The sequence below is a fragment of the Nicotiana sylvestris genome, chromosome 3, assembly GCF_000393655.2.
Source record: "Nicotiana sylvestris chromosome 3, ASM39365v2, whole genome shotgun sequence".
Classification (NCBI taxonomy): domain Eukaryota; kingdom Viridiplantae; phylum Streptophyta; class Magnoliopsida; order Solanales; family Solanaceae; genus Nicotiana; species Nicotiana sylvestris.
This window is the reverse complement of record NC_091059.1, coordinates 173,633,049-173,656,171: the sequence shown is the minus strand read 5'-3', so window position 1 is coordinate 173,656,171 and position 23,123 is coordinate 173,633,049. Positions and strand designations below refer to the sequence as shown.

Sequence of the window (23,123 nt, the reverse complement as noted above, 5' to 3'; positions counted from 1 at the left end):
CAAAATGGTCCTTGCCAGATAGTGACCTATTCTTAACTTTTGCAGTCTTTTGATTTTGTGGACCCTAGCATGGGGTTTTACACTTTTAATTTACCTGGTCTTTAGGTGTAAAATGGACAATACAAGGTTACGTATCATCACTATCAATTTTGATCACATTCTTATAGTCTTGTATATTTCAATGAACTCCTGAAACAACTTAAACATGAAGAAAGGATTGACAGTAAAGACAGCATATGAATGGTTGTTTATTTTCTTAACTAACTAGGTACTCGAGAAATTTTGTTAGCGTAAAAAAAATCTGACACAATATTCTAAAGAAAACTTTATCATATAATTTAATGTGAAAGGCATATTTATTAAATATAATTTAGTGATACTGATAACAATACATGTACGTTATGTATTTATATATGAACTGAATATAAACACCGGTTTTGTTTTAATAACATATTTGGCCAAGTTGGAAAAATCTGCTTATTTTGAGAAGTATTTTTTTTTTCAAGAGTATTATTAAAAAAATTACTTTTGGTGAGAAACAGTTTGTGTTTGGCTAATCAATTTGAAAAATATTTTTGAGCAACAATTAGTGAGTTGGCCAAGCTATTAAAAGGTTCTTCTAATAGCCTGTTTGACCAAGCTTCTTTTTGGCCAAAAATGCTTCTTTTTTTTGCCAAAAGCACTTTTGGCCAAAAATTGAGGTGTTTGGCCAAGCTTTTGGAAGGAAAAAAGTGTTTTTGAGGAGAAGTAGAAGCAATCTTGGAGAAGTAGAAAAAAGTAGCTTCTCTCCAAAAACACCTTTTTTGAGAAGCACTTTTGAGAAAAATACACTTAGAAACAATTTTTAAAGCTTGGCCAAACACTAATTGTTGCTCAGAAGTGTTTTTCAAACTAATTAGCCAAACACAAACTGCTTCTCACCAAAAGTACTTTTGAGAAAAGCACTTTAAAAAAAAACACTTCTCAAAATAAGCTTATTTTTGCAGTTTGGCCAAACAGGCTATCTTTTTCTCAAAAGAGCTTTTCAAAAAGTGCTTCTGGGGAGAAACTACTTTTTTCTACTTCTCAAAAACAGCTTCTGCTTCTACTCAAAACACTTTTTTTCCTTCAAAAAGTTTGGTCAAATACATTAACTTTGAAGAAAAAAGCATTTTTTACAAAAAAATAATTTTGGGCAAGAAAAAAGCTTGACCAAACACGCTATAAGTCTGTTTCAATCCTACTCTTCCTTCGAAGATAAAATTTAAAAACAAGGTTAAAATTACTTGACCAAACACGCTATAAGTCTGTTTCAATCCTACTCTTCCTTCGAAGAAAAAATTTAAAAACAAAGGTTAAGATTAGTAATTCATGATTTCTTTATCTAACAAGTATTGGAAAATCTTTTAATTTCGTTTTGCAGCTAAAGTTTTTGAATCTTACTGGAGGGATCTATGTTATTTTTTTTGGACACGTACCTGACCTATTAGGCAACCAACATAAGAATGGCACTGCTTTTGATGTGTCTCGAGCAAGTTCAATTAATATCTAGGAAGTAAAACTGGTAAATTTGAACACGTTTAATTACTCCATAAGAAACAGTAATATGATATTTTTCTTTCTCTAAAACAGAGAACACAATGATGTGAAACTTGTGTTGCTTTGTGTCAAGACATGAAAGGTTGATCTTGTTTTAGTTGCCCCAAAAAGCCAGTGTTTTTAGTGATGATATGTTACTACTTTTGGTCCTCATTAATTGTATACATGAAAACATTAGCTTTTCGATAAATTCATGAGGTAATTAAAGATACAATGGGTTTTGACAGAGACGTTTATATATTGATGCAACAAAGCATGGCCGGTGAAAGTTTCTTTTGACAAACCAATCTTAATCATTGCATAACATTAAAAACAAGGTTAAATGTTTATTTGATCAATGTTTACCATCTTAATTAATTAGTCTTAGTTGAAACATGTCAGCGCACATGTGGTGTTTTTAGTCAAACCAATTAAGTATTTGGACAAAATTGGGATTTAAGGTACACATGAAGACATGATATCTTCGCACATGATTATGTAAACGAGCACCGAGAAATAATGCATAGAAGCAAACATTCATCAATTTTTTTTAATAAAATGATCCTTTCCTCTTCCAGTAGCGCACTAGTAATACATTACGCTAAATGGATGGTGAATCACAAAAATATGTGAGAAATGTGTCGTAGCAGTTGATATAACTGCTAATTCATATTTTAAGGGCAATATTTCCTATGTAGGGTTTCTATTATTTAAAAAAATACAGATTTATGTTATATATATCAATAGTGTAATTATTTTTGGCACTATTGGTATCACTAACCACTTATAATTATACATTTTTATTTTTGTTAACTTATTAAATATGTTACAAAGAGTACTTGTTGTATATCAATTTTATATGATGGTTTAACAAAATCATGTAATTTAGGATTTAAATAAAATTTAATAATATGTTTTCGGACAGAGCTAAATGTTTTTACTTACTAGTATACAACTAGCAACGCACATAAAAAAATAAAAAAATCATCAGTGTACGTTAACCGAGTATAACATATTCTTACATTCTTTTCTAAGTTACAAACTCACTCACACGTGCGGTAAGAGGTTACATGTAATTAGGTTTTGAATTATCTAAGGATCGTTTAGTTTGTGAATAAGTTATATTGGAATTATAAATATGAGGATTAATCATGACAAGATTATTTAGTTGATATATTTTTGTTGGTAGATATTTGATATTTTACTAAAATAGGCTATACGAAATATAATATGAAACGTATGTTTGCTTAAGCTAGATAAACTTGGATAAATCTTTTATATATATTTCTATCATTAACTTTCTTAGAATACTTTGCGACAAATGTTTCGGAAAAGGGCATATGTGTTATCTTGTTATTTTATTGCAAAATTAGTAATTTTGAAATTGTTATCCCGCTGAGTGATGTAAAAGTAATACCACGATTGTATAAAAACAATAACGAAATTGCTAACTCTCGAATCTAAAATTCCATCAAACATGAGATAAAATTATACTGTATTTATCTAGAATTGTAATTCTTTATGATCCCAGCTGTAAAAATTATTTATTGTCACGATAGGTATGAAGCCAAGTCATTTTCAAAATCATTTTGAAATTTTAAAAGCAAATATTTAGTCTGTTATATGCCCTTTTGGTTGACTAGTCAACCTCGTTTCTTAACAGAAAAACAAATTTTGTGAAGAAACAATAATCCATTTACTTAGAAATTTTTATTTTGTGTCTTATACAACTGACACTAATTGTCTGAAATATTTTTTTGTCTCAAAGTTTTGTGAAATCAAATTTTTGTGAACTCAGAAGTGTAAGATTGTGGTCCACAAATTTGTGAGACAAAAAGAAACCACACACAACTAATGTAAGTTGTGTGAGACACACAATAAAACTTCTCCATTTACTTAGTTAGCTAATAACAAAAATCAGACTGGGATTCTGGTGATCTGAATTAGAATAAGGCTAAGTACATGAGTCAGCGATGACTATGATCAAATCAAGACACACCAGCGAGCCAGCCTCTGCTTTACAGATATTCCTTTCCAACTTCTTTTTATTACATCAGAGATTCTCTCAGGTTTTAAAAATTGCAAAAGCAACCCCTAAAAGGCTAAGTGTTTTTTTTTTTTTTTGCCAAAAACACTTTTGACCGAAAATTGAGGTGTTTGACCTAGTTTCTGGAAGGAAAAAAAGTGCTTTTGAGGAGAACCAGAAGCAGAAGCAGAAAAAAATAGCTTTTTTCCAAAAGTACTTTTTTGAGAAGCACTTTTGAGAAAAATACACTTAGAAGCAGTTTTTTAAAGCTTGGTCAAACACTAATTCCTGCTTAGAAGTACTTTTCAAACTAATTAGCCAAACACAAATTGCTTCTACCAAAAGTACTTTTGAGAAAAACACTTTTGATAAAAAACACTTCTCAAAATAAGCTGATTTTTGCAGTTTGGCCAAACGGGCTATAAAACTGAGTTCTCTACCTCTCTTAAATAATCCCACTGACAAGAGAGACATCTAAAATTGATTTTTACTACTGGCAAAATACATAAGTTACCCCTTAAACTATGGATCAAATTTCTATTACACACTTTTTATGGACGAAAATCACTTTACACACTCAACCTTTCCACTTTAGAGATAATATAGATGTTTACTATTCATTTTCTCCACTTAATGAAGAAATCTGTTCAAATTGTAATAGATCGAGGAAAAAATCTGAAAAATCGATTCAACTAGAAATTATAAACAGTAAATCTTCAAGTGAGATTGGAAGAACAATTGAGAAAAATCTTCTCTTTTTTTTTTCTTTCTTTTCAATGAGGCAGATATGAAGAAAACCCACTTGTTATATCTCGAAAATTTTCAAGAAAAAAAAAGAAGAATACATCAGAAGGAAAGAGCAGTTGATTAGATTTTTTTTTTTTTTAAAATTATAAGGTGAAGGTCTAGGGTTTTTGGGTGGTTGGCGGCAATGGAGATAACAAGAAGGCTGTGAAATGTGAGTAGTGGTGGTGGGACGTTGAAAACTGGGTTATGTTTAGTCTATCCATATTTTTTTCTTAGATATATGTATGTAAATAGATGAAGGATGAAAGATGATTCTTGATGAAGGCAAAGATATGAGCTGAAAAGCTCTAGTGAAGGCACGATGAAGGAGATGAGTTCCTTTTCATTTTTTTATTTGGGTGGTTTTTTTTTAAGTCAATGACATGTGTCGCTGTATGACTGGTGCGTGATATTACACATATTTTGAAAAATTGGTAAAGAAAAAAGTGGTGTGTCTTAGAGACACTATGTAAAGATTAGGTGTGTAACCAGAGGCGGACCCACCTTGTGGGTTAAGGGGTCACGGGACTCCGCTCGGTAAAAATCTTGTATATATATGTTATATATATCTATACATATATATGAGATCCCTTAAATATTTTGCTTGTGCCCCCAAGTACAAAATGCTATAAGGGAGAAGTGGTGTTGTGTGCTAAAGTTACCTGCTTAGCTTGATGGACGTGTGATCCAAACCAGCTTCCGCTTTTCTCCTCCTCTCTATTTTAGTTATTACCTTTTCTTCCATTTTATATTTTAATTCTTTGAATACAAGGTAATTTATACTTAGCAAATTACTTTATTTTTTACTTTTATAATTTTTTTGGAATTTAATTATAGTTTAGCACTAACACATAATAGTCTACTTAATTAATATTTTTTTTTAAATTCCTCCCTTAAAATTAAAAGCCTCAAATAGATTATTAACATGCCTTTAATATTGATTTCTTTAGTAAGTTTTTAATAATTTAAAGTTTGAACGCCCTTTTGATCACTAACTCCTTCTTTAATTAAAACTAGAAATTTTAAAGTGTGAGATATGCTTAATCAAATACCTTCCCTTTTTAAAGCACCCATTTTACGAAGAAATCTCTCTCTGTTAGGTGCTTTCTTTTTCTTTAGAACTTTATTTTGTTTATCTTTGGATGATAAGTCATCATAATCATTAAGTTTTAAAAGAGATTCACGTCGAATTTTATCATTAGTAATTAGCATACAGTGATTCCCCCGTTGTACTCAAATCCTGGGTCCGCCTCTATTGTAACGTAATTTTCGTCCGCAAAAAATATATAACATGAATTTGATCCATAGTTCAGGGGTAACCTATGTATTTTGCCTTACTACGTCGAATATCATGTAGTGATGAGTTGGTACTAATACGATTTTGCAATATATTAAATGTCTTGGACGAGATCCTACTATGAGGAAGAGATTATGCGTGATTTGAATTCAAATTTAAAATTGTAAAACAATTACTCTTGAAGTTCCCTTATCTGCATCGCGAGGATTCTCAAATTGACTCGTTTTTAACTTACCACAATTTTATTCCTTTATCTAAATCGAGTCCAATTACGCGACAAGCTCTTGCATGCAGAATTAACATCAAACTTGTAGGTTCTCAAGGGGGGGGGGGGGAGGGGAACATGGAATAAAAACTGCAAATGCAAATATGAAATCATGAATCTAAAGACACATTAGCCACCGACCAAAAACCCAAGATGGAAAGATCTGCGAACAAAAAAAAATGTTTTTTTTCTATGTGATTATAGTCAACGAACAGAAAATATCTGGCTCTACCGCTATCTATGTGAGAAGTTGAATATTTTTTAAATTTTTTTTCTGAAAACAATAGCCAAAATTTGTAGCTAAACTGGAGCTTATTTTGAATAACAATGGATGCTGTAAAAAGTTATTGACAATGATAGAAAATAATTCAATCGTGAAGCAAAATTAGAGTTACAATTAAAAATGTCTGACAAGCACATAGGTTAGGTTTGGGGTTCGGCAACAGGTTGTTACTGCAGAAGCACCGTTGTAAAGTGCTACTTAACATATTTCTTAAAATTGATCTCCTTTGTCGTTCAAGGAAGGGCTGGCTGGAATTAAATAAAGAGTGTTACCTTTAACTATACTATACTAGCCTTTAGGGTGCGTGTATATCTTGTGTTAATAAATATAAAATTTTAAAAGAATTACTTAAATTTTAAATTTAAACTATTTATGGGTTATTGTAAAAGAAATTTAAATAAAAAGGTACAATTTTTTTAAAATAATAATTATTGTGTACTCCTATTTATCTAATTACTCAATTTAGGAAGAAATTTTGCATTATTTATCTTCCTAAAAATATGGAGTATTATGAGTGTGCTTTTATTTTAAAATTCATATATTACATATTTAACTATAATTTTTATATACTTTTACTTATGTAAGGTACGTAACTTTCGTAAACGTTCAAATATTTATATTAGTGCTCAGTTTGATGTGTTTATTCCGATTGAAGCGGTAGAATCTAAATAGAATTTAAATTTTTAATATTAGCACTTCCTATCTAATTTTAATTAGGAAGGGTTCAATCAATAAAATTTAGTTGATTTCAAAGTCCTAAGAATTAGGAAAATAATTAAATGCTTATTTTGTCTAGAGTTAATCTTATTACTATTAAAGAGTAAAAAAGGAGAATAATATTTCGCTAAAGATCTTCATGTTTTTAATATAGTGCTAGTTTTAGGATACGCATTTTGCATGTATACCCCATATCAATAAATATAAAATTTTAAAAAACTATATAAATATTTTCAAGCTAAGTATACTTAACGTGCATTTCAAAAGTATTTCTAAAATTCGATGTTGGGCTAAAGTATTAATATAGTAGATTATAATTTAGTATTTATTAGCACACTTCGTTACCTTTGCAAACACGGAATCTACAATTACGTACATGACTTTGTGAAATTGTTAATTGTAGATAATTTTAAAGTTTCAAATATTAAGCAAGCAATTTGTAATTTTAAATATTAAGAATTTTTACCTAAATAAAATAATTAGAAATACTTAATTGCCAATAAACTTTAGCTAACGTAACTCCTAAATAAAGGAGGTTTTTTTTTTAAAACTATTAGAGAGGTAAGATGCATAGTTCTTGCATTTTAATTTCAAAACCATAATAAGAGGGTAGAAAGAAAAGATATTTCATTAAACAACTATTGAAAATGAACCAAAATTCGTTTTTTTAAAACTATTGGAGACGTAAGTTTTGCATATCACAATGCTAAATTATATTTCATATTTCAAAATCTTAAATATTAGGAAATTTATCATGAAAAATTATTATGGTTATGTGTTTAGTTAAGGAAATGATTTATACAAGGTAAATTAATATAGTCAATTTAAATTCCTAAATATTAGGAATTCTTACATATTTTAAACAAGGAAAGATTTAATAATAAAATATTTTTATTGATTTTGAAATATTATATATTTGGAAAATAATCTAATTACTATTTTGTCCAATGTGAATTCTATTTTTAAGGACAAAAAAGACGAACGATATTTCACTAAGAGCCTTCATGCTTTTAATATAGTAATGATAATGATAATGATAATGATAAATATATTCTTTTTAATATTTTATGAGTTTATTTACAACTCAACAAGCCAAATTTCAAAATTGTAAAATATGTGAACAATAATTGAAAAAGAAAAAAGAAAAAAGAAAGAAAAGGAAATTAAAAGGCAAAAGAGAATTAGAGTTGAAGTGTGCACCACAGGGCACAGGCACACATAAGAGTGGCAGCTTTTTTAACCCATCTCGCCATCTCTGCCAAATTAAATAAGTCTCGTATTCTACTCCTAATTTATACAGTCCTCTCTCTCTCTCTTTCTCTCTCTCTCTCTACGCTGTTTATAGTTGAGGGTTAAGACAATCCAGGGAAAGAGGAAGAGTTCCAATTTAACAGTGCTACTTCAAGATATAGCAATTTTCTGTGAAAATACTCCCACCATTTCAGGTCCAATTTTTTCCCAGAAAATGCCAATGGTTTAGTGTTTTCTTCTCTCAATCTGTGAATCATCAATGAGACCCATCTGCACATTAATCTACATTCGAGATTACACTGCTGTGTATTAGATTTTTTCCCACCCATTCGAGATTCTTCATATGTGGTATTGTGCATGCACTACAGAGCAGACTCTGATCAAAGCTAATTTTTTCTTTTGTCTTCTAGTTATATCTGGATCGTAACGACTACACAAAACACTAGTGAGAAGATCAGGAAGAGTTTAATTTTCCTTTAGAGTAAATGAGTCAAACTCTCACTTACCACCGCTTTCAAGCTGTGCAGAGTCCATTGCTAAAACCGCTACCTTCATCCCCTATATATAACAACCCAAACCCCTTACGTTTTTCATCTCAGACACAATACAACATAGAGCATTAGAGCTAGCCCTCACTCCCCTTAGTCCCTCACTTACTGTATTTTTCATATACTCTTTTGTTGTAAAAATGCCGTCCAAAGTATCAGGTCCGGTGAAAATTAAGGGCCAGGCGTTGCTGCCGGTGTCAGTCAATTGGCTTGTTGTTTCGGTAGCGATTAACTTTGGGCTGTTACTTAAGCTTATTCATGATGGTCATTTACGGATGGTCTGGTCGTCCAGCCTGAATGGAATGCCTGATAAAGAGAATGAAGCTCCTCTTTCATCATTATCTTCTTCTTTTACAGCGCAGGCTAAGCAGGGAAATGAAGGGCTGATACAACAGCAGCTCATAAATGTTGACCAGTAAGTAGCTAGCAGAAAGATCTTTTCTTTAAGCATTGTTTTATTGCACTGCATGCCCTCCTCCTTTCCCTAAAAAAAAAAAACTTATTTTTATTTTTTTTGAGTCAAAAAAGATTCTTTCTTTTATGCCTAAAAATTCAAAGATGCTTGCTAATGCAGAACCAATTTGCTTAACATTTCTGCCATTGCATGCCTGAAATTTTTATCAGACACTCTTCCAAAATTCTTGTTTTCTTCTCAAAGGACTTTGCTGAGTTGATGAAGTGTATTTGTGTTGCTTTGTCTGGTTTTTGTTTTACAAGAATGCATGAGATGTACGAAATGGTCAGGATAGATGGTTTATCGGGTAAAAGTAGAATATTTACCCGCAATTTGCCCTTTGCAAAAAGGAGATGACCAATTGATAACAGTCTAGTTGGACGAATACTCGTATCTGTGTCTGAACTTAGATGTAAAAGTGTCTCCGATCTGCTCAGCAGTTGATCAAGTGATCCGCATGTCACAAAACTTCATGTCCTCCTCAAGTCTTTCTGCTTGTAAAAGAAGAAAAATCTTTGAAGTAAATTTTGTTTGTAAAGCCAGGAAAAAACTGAGCTTCCTTCTCTGATATTGTTGCCTGGAATGGAGGTCATCACACACAATAGTGATGTTTGGATGACAGGTTTTTACTGATATGAGAGAAGGAGGTTTGCGATGTTTTTCTGATTTTTGTTACTTTACCCTTTTTCCGGAATCGGTAGGGTTAAGAGGAGGTGGCGGTGGGGTGTGTGTCTCTGTGTTGGGAGGGGGCGGGTAGTAGGGTGGTTGGGGTTCTATCTGTAAAAGTTAATAGGGTCTAATAAATTGGCCAGATTCGAAAATCTCTTTGGGCTTATGTCATATAGCATAAGAGGAGAAAGTAAAACACATCTTATGTTTAGTCTTTAGACCAGTTCAATAATTGCATGTACGTGATATGCATTTTCGCTTTAATGTTAAGTTGCTTAATTCGGTGTATAAACATTGGGCAATCTTCCATTGTTTAGAGTTGTTGACTGAGTTAAAAAGCTACAGGAAGCAAAAGGCATAATAGCCAGGCTGCTAGGACTGTGTAATGAGTACTTGCAGTGAGTGGTATACGTTACTCAGTTGCTAGTTGAGACAAAGACAGATCTTTCCTTGGCTGTGAATTCCAATGTGCATTATGTTATAGGGAGTAGTGGAGAATGCTTCACTTCGTATTTAATGATCTCTGTTCCCAAAGCTAGGTTCTGCTGCTAATGCACGAACCTCTCAGACCACCTTAACTTGGTTTGGATTGGTTCGGTTTTGTCGGGTTTTCGGGTTTTTGTTATTTAAATATTATTTCAATCTTAGTTTGTTAAATTTTTGATAAATAAATATATGTTTAGTAAAATTTTAAAAACTTGACAAACATATTATCTATTAAAATATTCTTATGAAAGAATTTAGTTAGTAACACATCATAGTTATCTTTTTAGTCGTCTAATAATAATTTTTTTGTTGATGTACACTTTTAAGGTTAATCGAATTTAGTAATTAAACATAAAAATCAATACGATACCTAAATAATAATAATCACTTCAAATTCGAGAAAGATATAAAAATTTAATAGATCTCATATAGAATACCGTTTGTACACCCCTAGTTCTATGACCCTCAAACTCTATGACCCTCAAACTACTCAACAAAACATCTTTTTCTACTTTACTAATATTTCTTCACTCTTCATAAGGTGGTCATTTTGGATTCCTAAGCTACCATGTTAGCTTAAAGTTACTTTTACTCTACTTGTAATTAGATGCATGTTTGTGGGTCTTTCCTGGTTTAGTGCACTTGATACATAAAGATCCCCTTTTGTCCTTGAGAAAATCTAAAGACTGATGCTTGGGACCCTTAAGATTGGGAAGTGCACTTTAAGACCCACCCCTTATACATTTTGGAAAAGTGGGTGTGTTGCTTGGTCTTAAATGTATTGGGGTCATGTCTTTGTACTTACCAACTTTTTTGGAGCCATTTTTAGGTCACTCTACCGTTTAGTAGTTAGTGTGAAGAATGTATTTTGTTGGCACTTCTGCCGAGCCTGATCCTTCATAAACAAGAGGTACAAAGGCGAACATGGGCTCTCAACAGCTCCCACATGGCCCCGCATGCTGTGAAGCTGCATGGGATATAATTCTGTTTAATTGGCCTAATTGTTACAACAACTATGCTTGGTCCTCAACAAGTTAGGGTCAGCTACGAGTCTTCACTAACCATGTTTTTCCATTCGAACTCATCTAAGTCCAATAATACACAAAACAAAGTAAGTACTAGAAGTTCGCTATGTCTATATTGGCACGTAGATCTCTGTCATCCTATCATTTCTTCCTCTAATGCAGCAGGGTCCACAACTCTGCATTCTGTACCTACCTTTTATTCCATAATAATTCACATCGTCATAAGGAGGACCACCGTCTAGATTGCTACCCTTCTTAGTTATATGATACTTTACTTTGCATTTCTTATGTAAATCTGATTGCTTTAATCTGCTGCTTAAATATAAGGAACTTCAGTTACTTGCTTTAATAATGTACTATTATTATCACCAAGATAATTATTTAATGGGTAAGTTCGTCGCTGCATGGGTTCGCTGTACTTCATTTACGAAACTTAAGGTCTTTATTACTTGATCATATCTTGTAAGTACTGTCTGTGCCAGCGAATACAACTAATTATACGGGAAGTTCCGATTCATTTACGAATGCTTGTGTGTTTATCTAATGCGCTTTGAGAATCTTTTGCCATGATTCTGTAGTCACTATACAGTATGAGTTTGAGAATCCTTTGTTCAAGCAGTATGAGTTATTTAATGTCCCATTGCACTCAATGCAGTGGTGATCCAACTATGTACCAGAGTTATTGGAAGCAGATGGGGGACAGAACAACAGTTGTTATATCTGGTTGGCAATCTGTTAGTTATTTCTCAGATACCAAAACCCATTGCTGGTTTCTGGAACCAGGTTTTGCAAATGCAGTAACTAGATTGCACAATCTAGTCGGGAATGCTGAGACTGGAAACCGACACATCGTGGTTGGGACAGGATCTACCCAACTGTTTCAGGCTGTACTATATGCCCTATGTCCATCTGATGCTCCAGAGCCAATGAGTATCGTATCCGCTGCCCCATTTTATTCGGTAGGTGATGCACATTATAATATCCTCTATCAATGGATTTTAATACATGCAGTTCATTCCATTCCATTTCTTGTCTCGTTAGGGCAAATAAAGGTATTTTAACATGTTCATGTGTTACTGGACTTAGATAACAAGATTATCAGTGCCTCATAGAGTTAGAATATATATTTGGAAAGACTTGAATCCAAATAAGCTCAACCCCATGCATGATAAGTAGTAGTGTTCTTCATTAGAATTCTTATTTGTTCCCTTGGATTCGGTGAGGTGCATGTCTCTGCTCTATTCATTTCCTGTTTGATAGTGCTTCCTGTATAAGGAAAAATTTAAACTATACTTTTCTTAAATGTTTAAAAGACCTTGTGCATTGATGTGCTAACTTATTTGCCCCTGGGACCGATTAAATGATCCCTTTTTAAATATTTGATGTTTCTTGTATTCTACGTTTTCCCTTTAAGTTGGCACTCAGGGATACCCAAACTCGGAGATCCTTGGCCGTCTTTATTCCCTTCTCTATCTAATAGACTAATACCGTTATTCGTCCTCTTTATGCTTCAGACTGGAGAGAGTTAGAAGTATGAGATAACTGTTCAAGTAACATAGGCATCTAGCTTCTGTTTCCTTCTTTCTAGTTTCTTATTTTATGCCCGTTTATGGAAAACAGCACTCGCAGACCTAGAAAGAATAAAGATGAGTAAGTGACTTCCATGTGTGCTTTATTACTTAGAAAGGAATACATAATTAATCCATCAAACAACTAACTTAAATGAACAATATTCGTCCTTCTCTTCCCCTTTAAAGTGTATCTTGGGTTAAGATGTTTATTTAGGATATCACCTGGATTGTTTGTAAGAAAGCTACTACACCATAAGTAGACTCATTTTCCTTTAACTTGTAAAACTGCCATCTCAGCTGAACACTGTCTAACCATAATGAACTTCTGTTCTCAATCACGAGAAGTAGGCAGCAGCAGGCATATTAACTTAGCATTGGAAAAATCAGGGTTGTAAAAATTAAGTTTCTCATTTAGCTGCATATGAAGTCATGTAGTAATTTAACTTTCTGTCCTTCCATTTATCTTGATTTAGTTCTGTAACTTTCCAAGAAAGGAACTTGTCTACTTTCAGCAAGTCTAACATATGATAAATAGTTTTGTTATAGAAATAACTTCACATATTCATATTTTTTACTTCTTGCAGTCATACCCACTGATCACTGAATGCTTGAAATCTGGGCTCTACAAGTGGAGAGGCGACGCCAATGAGTTTGACAGAGATGAGCCTTATATTGAGCTTGTGACTTACCCAAACAATCCTGATGGATCAATCAGGGAAGCCGTGGTCAATGGGAATGGAGGAATATTGGTTCACGACCTAGCTTATTATTGGCCCCAGTATACTCCAATTTCTTCTCCAGCAGAACATGACATAATGTTGTTCACCCTATCCAAATGCACGGGACATGCTGGGATGCGCTTAGGGTATGTTACTTACCCTGGACTACAATATATGTTTCTCAATCTTTCGGAACTTTTGGTAAATTACCTCCATTTAAACAACTTCAATGAAACTTAAACTTTCTTATATTGTTCCAAGTAAGAAGAAATAGCAAAAACCAAATTCACAAAATAAATAAGCCGGTGCTGATTCTTTTTCTGGACGTGAACTATCACTTTTTCACAAAATAAATTACATTCTTATAGGTTGCATGTTGCATGTGTTTACACAAGCATGAGGTAGTATCAACATCTCATTTGATTTTTATTTTATGGAAATATGCTGTCTAAATCTTGCAGATGGGCACTAGTCAAGGATGAAGCAATTGCGAAAAAGATGGTAAAATTTATAGAGATCAGCAGCATTGGCGTCTCTAAAGATTCGCAAGTCAGAGCTGCCAAAATCCTGGACGTTATTGCCGATACTTATGAGCATGCAGAAACCTCTAATAAAAGTACACGCTTCTTTGATTATGGCTATCAGGAAATGGCGAAGAGGTGGAGACAACTGAGAGAGGCAGTCAACAAAGGCCAAACATTTAGTCTGCCAAACTTGCCTGTTGGGAAATGCAACTTCAGCAATCGGACATTTGGAACACAGCCTGGTAATATATGGCTTACAAATCGATCAGCTGCCTTTGATGTTACCACTATTCTTCTGTTGTAGTCTTAATATAACATCCTATAAATTATCCTTTTTTTCCTTCTCTTTACAGCTTTTGCATGGCTGAAGTGTGAGAAGACCATAGATGATTGTGAAACTTTTCTCAGGAAGCACAAGATTTTGACTAGAGGCGGCGTGCATTTTGGTTCCAGTAAAAAGTTTGTTAGGATCAGTTTGATAGGTCATGAGGAAGAATATAATGAGTTTATTCGGAGGTTGTCTTTGATCAACTCTGTGGAATCTCTATGAACAGACTGTAGTTTTCGGTAGGAACAGATAGTCTTATAGGGTAAAGAGCAGATGCCAATATGCTAAGAAATGCTTCGATTGCTCTCTATATAGACAACATATAAATGAATATAATTTATATTAAAAAAAAATACCAAAGATCTGCCTCCATTGCTTCCTCTTTGCACACACACTCTTTACACAGTCTTTGCACAGTCCCCTACCAAAGTTAGAGCTGTCAATATGGGCCGGGCTAGCCCAGCCAGTTCAACCCATGTGGGCTTTAGCAATTGACGGGCTGGGTTGGGCTAGTCCACCATTTTGATAGGCCTTATATTGGTCAGCCCACCCCAGTCCTATGTGGGCCGCAGGCCTCCACGAGCCGGCCCATCATTTTTAAAAATATAATTTTATATTTTTTCTTTAAGTTCTGACCTAAAAAAAGATAATTATTTAAAATTAAAAAAATATCTTATTGAAAAAAATTCGCAAAACTAAATAACTTTTTATATTGTTCTAATATATCACAATAAATACTAAAAAAAAGTAAAAGACATACTATATTTCATTCACTAAAAGTCAAAACTTAAAACAAACTATTCAAGAGAACGTTCATGATTCTTATGAGATATCCAATACATCATCTTCATCAAACATATTTGAATCCGTTTGTGACAAGGTTGTCTTAACATCTTCACTTTCATCTACAATTCATATGCAATATTAATTAGTTAAATATTAAAAATAATTAAATTTTAAAAATTAATAATATTTAAATTCACATAAAAAAATATTACCAGTTTGAGTTCGGGAAAACCTGTGCAGCCAATTTCGAGTAGTAACAAGTGTTTGGACATTTTTAAAATAAATGCAACTTCTGTACTTTGTAAGAACACGCCACCAATACTAAAATGTTGATTCTGATGGTACAATGGTAATAAGAATGCTAAGTACATCACGCACCATCATTGAAAGATCGAGATATTTTCTAGAATGGTCCTTCCAATACATGACAACATCATCTCTTGAAACTTCTCAAGAGCAAGTTTTGGTTCCTCTTAGTAAAGATCCGCCAGTATACTTTTAATTTTTTATATATTTTAAATAAATATTTTATTAGACCCACGGGCCGGCCTAGCCTTAGTCAAGCTTCACGGGCCACGGGCTTACTCGGACCGGGATTAAAAGCCTCATTTTAAACGGGCTCCAAAAATTCTAGCCCAACCTTGCTAAATCACGGACTGGACTGGGCTGGCCCAACGGGCCAAGCCCATATTAATGGCTCTAACCAAAGTGCCTCAAATTTCGAGGAATTCGAGTTCTCCCCAACGATCCAAAGTTGCTGAAACGCAATCTTAAACAGTGTCGCATCTGTGCTGCATTATTACCCCGAGTGTGTTTTTACTTCATTAATACAGGTTTATATTGTGGACATTCTAATCAAAGTTTTGGAGGAAATAGAACATGAATGTGATCTTAAATCTCATGGCTTTTACAAGGACACTTTGGATCTGTTTTTATATTATAGGGAGGTAATATGCGACTTTTAGAAAGGCAAGTTATGGTGTGATTATAGTAAGGCAAGTTGTAGTGTGATTATTAAAACAAATGTCTTCGTTTAATCATCGATAAAGTAAAATATATTTTTGTTTGAGAATAAAATATCCTTAAATATGAAATTTGTTAGTTTGAGTGCCCGTATGATTTACTAAAGAACTTGGTTCTTTACCGTGTTTCTTAAACTTGAAGTAAAGTAAATAGTAAACTAAACACAACGATTTTTGCGTGGAAAATCACCCGGCTCAAAATGTGCAAAAACCACGACCTATTACGTAGGATTTTCAACTTCAACTCCACTAGAACAGTGAGCCAAAAATATATCAATTACAAGACTGTAATTCAATACTCTGCAGTACTCCTATTACGACTATTTGATTTACAAGTTACTCTAACTTGTAAAGCAAACACTCACTCCAACTCAATAATTGTTTGTGACACTTGGTTACAACTCAATTTTCTAAAACACATTTGCTAGACTGACTCAAGAAGAATACAATATTAGTACTTGACTAGAGCGAGCAACATATGATTCTTCAGTTTATGTGTGAAAGGATAAAATCAGAAGCCCAAAGTAGATAGTATTACGCATAGACTTGAGATCTAGATCTTCTAGGAGTCTTATACATAGTCAGCTTCTCCTTTGATGAGACTCCTACTGTTCCAAGGACTCCACAAGCTTTGGGACTCTTGTCTCTGATTGAATTATTCATATCTTCTTGAGCAACAACTCTTATCACAGGTAGTGGCCTTCTTCCACCAAACTCGGACGTGGATAACTTTGAGATAAAGTTACTGTCTTGCATAGACGTACAATCCTCAACTAGAGAAGCTGGTCCTTTATCCTGAGGATCTGGTTCTTTTAATCGCTGCATTTAAACAAATTTTATTAATCATCAAAATCTCAATACTCAACAAATTTCCTCTTTTTGATGATGACAAACTTTGTACACAATAGAACCGGGTAATCACAACAAATACTATGGAGAGACATGCATATTCATAATCCCCAAACCCCCAACCTTATCATCCCCCTTTTGGCATCATCAAAAAAATAAAAAGATGTTAGACAGATGAAGCACAGATAATGTAAGATTCAAAGCCAAACAGTTTACAACACAAGCTTAAGAATTATCAAGGCAAACATACTAAGCTGAAGATCCAATATTGTACAAAGCAGTACAAGAGAAAACATTTAGTAGTGCCAAAATAAGCCCAGGGCCTTGTCTCAAACCATTAGAATAAAATAAACTAAGCATACTGCAGGCTACTCAGATGTAACGATCCAACCGGTCGTTTTGAGCTCTCGCACGTTGTTCAGCAGTTTGAGACCATGAGAAGCTTTACTTCAGGTATTATGACTTGTACGCATGGTCGGAATTGAATTTCGGGAAGTTCGGAGTTGATTTGGAAAGAGAATTCTCATTTTAGAAGCTTTAAGCTGAAATGATTGACTAAGATTGGATTTTGAGTAAACGACCTCAGAATCGAGATTCGAAGGTTCCAGCAGGTTCGTATGATAATTTCAGACTTGGGCGTATGTCCGGATCGGATTTTGGAAGACCCGGGAACGTTTCGGCACCTATTGTGGAAGTTAGCATTTTTGGAAGAATTTTATAAATTTGGATTGAAGTGCATTTCTGTGTTATCAATGCCCGTTTGGGATTTCGAGTCTGGGAATAGCTCAGTATGGTGATTTTGGTGTTGGGAACGCGATCAGAAGTGAATTCGGAGTTCTATGGGTCATTCTGGAGCCATTTGGCTAAAGATAGAAATTTGGAGATTTTTGAGGAATTTGACCGGAAGTGGACTTTTTGATATCAGGGTCGGAATCCGATTTCAGAAGTTGGAGTAGGTCCGTAATGTCAAATATAACTTGTGCACAAAATTTGAGGTCAATCGGGCGTGATTTGATTAGGGGTGTGCATTCGATTTATCGATTTGATTTTGACCCTTATCGATAATTACTTATCGATTATCGATTTGTACATATGCTTATCGTTATCGTTTCAATAAGGTTTCGATTTTTTCGATTTTGATTTATCAATTTTTGGGGCTTATCGATTACAGCAATAAGAAAATTTGCGAAATTCCACGGAAAGTATATCGTTATAAACACGCCTAACTAATATGGACAAAAAGAAGCTAAAATAAGACGAACACCATTTATAACATAAAATTTGTGTCAACAAGTACATGCAACGAAACTAAAGTAAGAGATCCAATGTATGACACCAACACTCCAACGGTATATAAAAAGAAATACATCATCACGGCTAATTCTATTTTCCATTAATTTGAACTTCATTCCCTTGAGCTTTAAATATGATCATTCCTTAAATATGGTAGATAAAATAATAGGGTTAGAGACTTAGGGTAAAAGAAATGGTATTATAGAATAAGGGTAAAAAATATTAGTATATCTTATCGGTTTATCGATAAACCGATAACCGAAAAGGACAAAATCGAAATCGAAATCGATAACTCGATAAGGAAAAATTCGAAATCAAAATCGAAATCGATAAACCGATATCGATAAACCGATAACAAATAATCGATTTGATTTATTGATAGACCGATTCGAATGCACACCCATAGATTTGATATTTCTGGCATCAGATGTAGAAGTTTGAAGTTCTAAAGTTCATAAAGCTCGAATTGGGGTGTGATTCATGATTTCGACATTGTTTGATGTGATTTGAGGCCTCGAGCAAGTCCGCATTATGTCATGGGACTGGTCGGTGTGATTGGACGGGGTCCTGGCGGCGTCGGGCGGATTTCGGGTGGTTAACAAATGGAATTGGAGTTGGGAGGAAGAGTTGAAGCCTGCTGTCATCTGGTGTAACCGCACCTGCGAGGTCTTGGTCGCAGGTGCGGAGCCGCAAAAGCGGCCTTGGTACCGCAAAAGCGGGAGTGACCGGGCTAGGCTGGGACCGCAGATGCGGTCATCTTGTCGCAGAAGTGGGACCACACTTGCGGAAGGAAGGGTGCAAATGCGGAAGTTGAGGGCCTGGAAGAGGACCGCAAAAGCGGATTGTGGATCGCACCTGCGGAGCCGCAGAAGCGGTCAAGTGACTGCAGGTGCGAGAATGCTGGAGGCAGTGAGGTTCTTTTAAATCGGGGGTTGGGATCATTTCAACCCCATTTTTTCCATTGGAGCCGATTTTGGAGCAATTTTGAGGTGCCATTTTCACCACCAAGCATAAGGTAAGTGGTTTATGTAAGTTTTGAGTTAAATACATTTATTTTGTATAGATTTTAGCATGAAAATTGGTGGAACCTTGGGATTGAGGGGAAAACCCAGAAAATTGGTATATTCGGATTTTCACCACGATTTTGGGCATGAAATTAAGAGTAAATTACATATTTGAGTTCGTGAGGTTATGGATAAAATTTATCTTTGAAAAATTTCGGAATCCGGGCACATGGGCCAGAGGGCATTTTTGTCAACTTTTCGATTGGGGTTATGGATTGTTATAAATTGGATTATTATGAGTAATTGGACATGTATTGATGGGTTTACATAATTATTGGCTTGCTTTGGAATGGTGTGCATCAATTTGAGTCTTCGGAAAGGAGTGGAATGCCAGTTATGGAACTTCGGAGTGAGGTGAGTCTCCTTTCTAACCTTGTAAGAGGGAATTGTCCCCATAGGTGAATTAATTGGTTATGTGCTCCTATTTGTAGGGGCTATGCACGCACGAGGTGACGAGGGTCAGTGCGTAGCTACTATTATGCTTATGTGCGGGTAGTCTAGGGCCCAAGAGCATGCTTTACTTGTAATATTTGCAACCTTGTTGTCAATTTAAAAATGCTTAAACCATATTGAACGTGTAAATGAATTTCTAAAAGGTAGATATTATTCCTTGACTTTTAGAAGAGAAACTTGCCCTTTTCCTGAATAATTGCTCCTTGATGAATTCTTGATTTGATTGTTTGAATGTGTTTATCTATTGTGGAACGGGCCGAACGCCTCGGTAGATTAAATAGATGCATCTATGGTTCGTGCCATTCGACCCTCTGACAGTGCACAGTTTAAATATAATTGTATCGGGCCGTATGTCCTCGGCATGATTTGCGCATGCTTGTAATGTTTGCCTTAGAAATTGTAAATGTTGATATTTGTTCTCCCTGGCCTAAGATAAATGTATAAATAATAAAAAAGAATTTGGAAATTTCCTATAAAAGAAAGAATTGTTTAATTGTTTCATTTTATTGAGTTATAGTCATGTTTATAAAAATCCTTGATTTACTATATTATTGGTGTATCATTATTGGACCACTAGTAAGTGTCAAAGTCGACCTCTCGTCTCTACTTCTTCGAGATTAGGTGGGATACTTACTGAGTACACGTTATTTTTGTACTCATGCTATACTTGCTGTGCATTTTTATTGCACATGCACATGTACCTCTAGCGGCCTAATGGGCGTAGCAGCATGGATGACACAGAGACTTAGGTGAGCTGTATCTCTCGAGGCGACCCGCAACTGATATAGTCTCTTTCACTGTATTGTACTTTCCCTACTGTCCCATTTGTATTCTGGACGGTTATTGTACTATATTGTTTTCTAGAAATTGCTCATGCACTTGTGACACTGGGTTCTGGGATGCCTATGAGATTATTCAGTATTCAAAATTGTTAAAGGTGTCATTATTTATTCAGTGGGATTTATTATTTATTGTCTAAATGTATAAAAGAAGTGATATCTAGAAATATCAAAAATCGAGAAATTACTAGTTATTTGATGTTGGCTTGCCTGACAATGGTGTCCGGCGCCATCACGACCCTTAGTGGATTTTGGGTCGTGACACCAGACTAAGACAAAGGAAAGAAAAAAAGTTAAAGCATCACTGGATAACAAAAGGAAGCTACGGATACTAGGAAGGAACATGTTCATTAGTGAGAGATAGAGGGGGTCAATGCTTTCACAAGAGTGGCAATTTGTTTGGCATCTATCTCTTCTAAGCTCTTCCCTAAGATGTCTGGTTTCTGTTTTCAGCTCATCATTGCCTTCACGAAGTTTGGCATTCTCTTCAACAGCCAACTCCAATCTCTTACTGAGCTTAGCAGCCCTGTTGCTCCCAGGTAGAATAACAAATCTTGTGGGTCCTCTAGCCTTGATCTCCTCATAGCCATACTGCTTGAGGGTAACAACATCTAAAACATCATTGTGATTTCCATACTTAAGCTCAGGCAAGGCAATGTTGAGCTTGTCAAATAACCCAGTTAATATGAAACCATAAGGCATAACATGCTTAGGCTTGGAAGTGTCTGCAGCTCTTGCTATATGCTAAATCATCAGGCTAGAGAGATTGATAGGTCTACTAGTGTCAAACAATTCCATTACAACCATGTCCAATAGGGTAGCTTCATGCTTTCTCTCAAACCTCTGAAGAATGCAAGAATTGACAAAATGAAACAACAACTCTTAGAAGGGAGTCATACCAGTCTTGTACACCTTCTCGGGAGCATCCAGTTCAAACTTCTGAGAGAATTTTCTAATGACCACAATGCCAGTGTAAACATCATTGTCTATGGCTGTCCATTTTTTCTTCAAGTAATTGTCAAATCCCAAACAAGAAATATTCAGAAGCATTTCCAGCTCCTCAGCATCAAAATCCATTTCAAACCCCCTTACATTACTTTTGACTACCTTCCCATCAAATTTGAAATTTGCATAGAACTCCACCACAACAGGAACACATACAGGAGGGAAAGTTTTGACAAACATGTGCTTCCATCCCTGTAGCTCAAGTTTTTCTACCAGTTGAGCCATCCCCTTCTCATAAGTGTTTGCAAGAATCTTCCTATTAAGCACTTTTCAGTTCCTGAACTTTGTGAGTCTATCAATGGTAGTTGTCATATTCTTTCATCTTTCCTCCACTGACCCTTGCAGAAGGGGTAGCAGTATTTGTAGCTTTGGCAACCTTTCTCTTTTGTGTAGAGGACTTAGCTGGCAAAGCAGACTCATTTTCTCCATCCAGCTCAACCACAGGGTCCACAATTGAAGCTTTTTTCCTTGGTTTCTTGGAACTTCTTGACTCCTTAATGATTTGTTCATCAACATCCTTTCTTTTACTCCTTGTAAGAGGATTCCTGGAAGGAGGAGCCACTTCTTTCCCTGTTGGGACTACTGATTTTGTTTCTTTCATAGGAGTTTTCCTGGGTTTCTTCCCTACCTCTGACAATGGCAAGTCATCTTCAACACTACTACCTCTTCATCTCCAGTGAAAGGAGTTAACAAAGGCCTAGGTTTTTGAGTCCTTTTCTATTCACTAGTTTCTTCTGAAGGGGCTATAACTGTGTTCCCAATGGTCAGAGAGCCGTCAGATTACTCACTCGTATTATCATTCTCTTCCTTACTTTCTTCATCCACTCCTTCACTATCACTTACTTTTTCTTAATCTTAACCCCCACTCTCATAATTGTCATCTTCTTTACTATAAATTTCTACTTTTACAGAATCATTTACTTGTTCACCTATCTTATCATCTGTATCACTCTCCTTCTCATCTCCAAACTCTCCCTCATTCTCACTCTTTTCTTCTTCATTAGCTATGTCTTGAGCATTATGCTCCTCATGATTGTCCATGGCTTCTTCTTCTTTTTCACCCTCATTATCATCCCCATCCTCCGCCCAACTAAATGAAAGACCATTAGATACCTCCTTTTGTTTTGGTTATTTACTTCCTTCCCCCTCAACCACATGTACTATAGTAGTAGTATCTACCTTTTTCCCCAGATTATTTGCACCCTTTTCTACAATGAATTCCTCCAATTGTGGTTTCTCACTCGTGGGTGAGAGAGTGTATAAGGGTGCAATATCTATAGCAGATACCAACACATCTACTTTTGAA

The 23,123-nt window shown here is 34.8% G+C and overlaps 2 protein-coding genes across 2 annotated transcripts; one reads left to right on the top strand and one right to left on the bottom strand.

The window, feature by feature from the left end:
* Positions 1-8,196: 8,196 nt before the first annotated feature.
* On the top strand, positions 8,197-14,866 carry LOC104244704 (tryptophan aminotransferase-related protein 2-like). The gene is made up of 5 exons (XM_009800176.2): positions 8,197-9,145; positions 12,020-12,323; positions 13,520-13,800; positions 14,116-14,420; positions 14,532-14,866. The coding sequence occupies exons 1-5, from the start codon at positions 8,871-8,873 to the stop codon at positions 14,726-14,728; spliced, it is 1,362 nt and encodes a 453-aa protein (XP_009798478.1). The 5' UTR covers positions 8,197-8,870; the 3' UTR covers positions 14,729-14,866.
* Positions 14,867-22,112: 7,246 nt separating this feature from the next.
* Positions 22,113-22,858, bottom strand: LOC138888382 (uncharacterized). The gene is made up of 2 exons (XM_070170238.1): positions 22,678-22,858; positions 22,113-22,447 (listed from the first exon to the last, which is right to left on the bottom strand). The coding sequence occupies exons 1-2, from the start codon at positions 22,856-22,858 to the stop codon at positions 22,113-22,115; spliced, it is 516 nt and encodes a 171-aa protein (XP_070026339.1).
* Between the last annotated feature and the right edge of the window lie 265 nt (positions 22,859-23,123).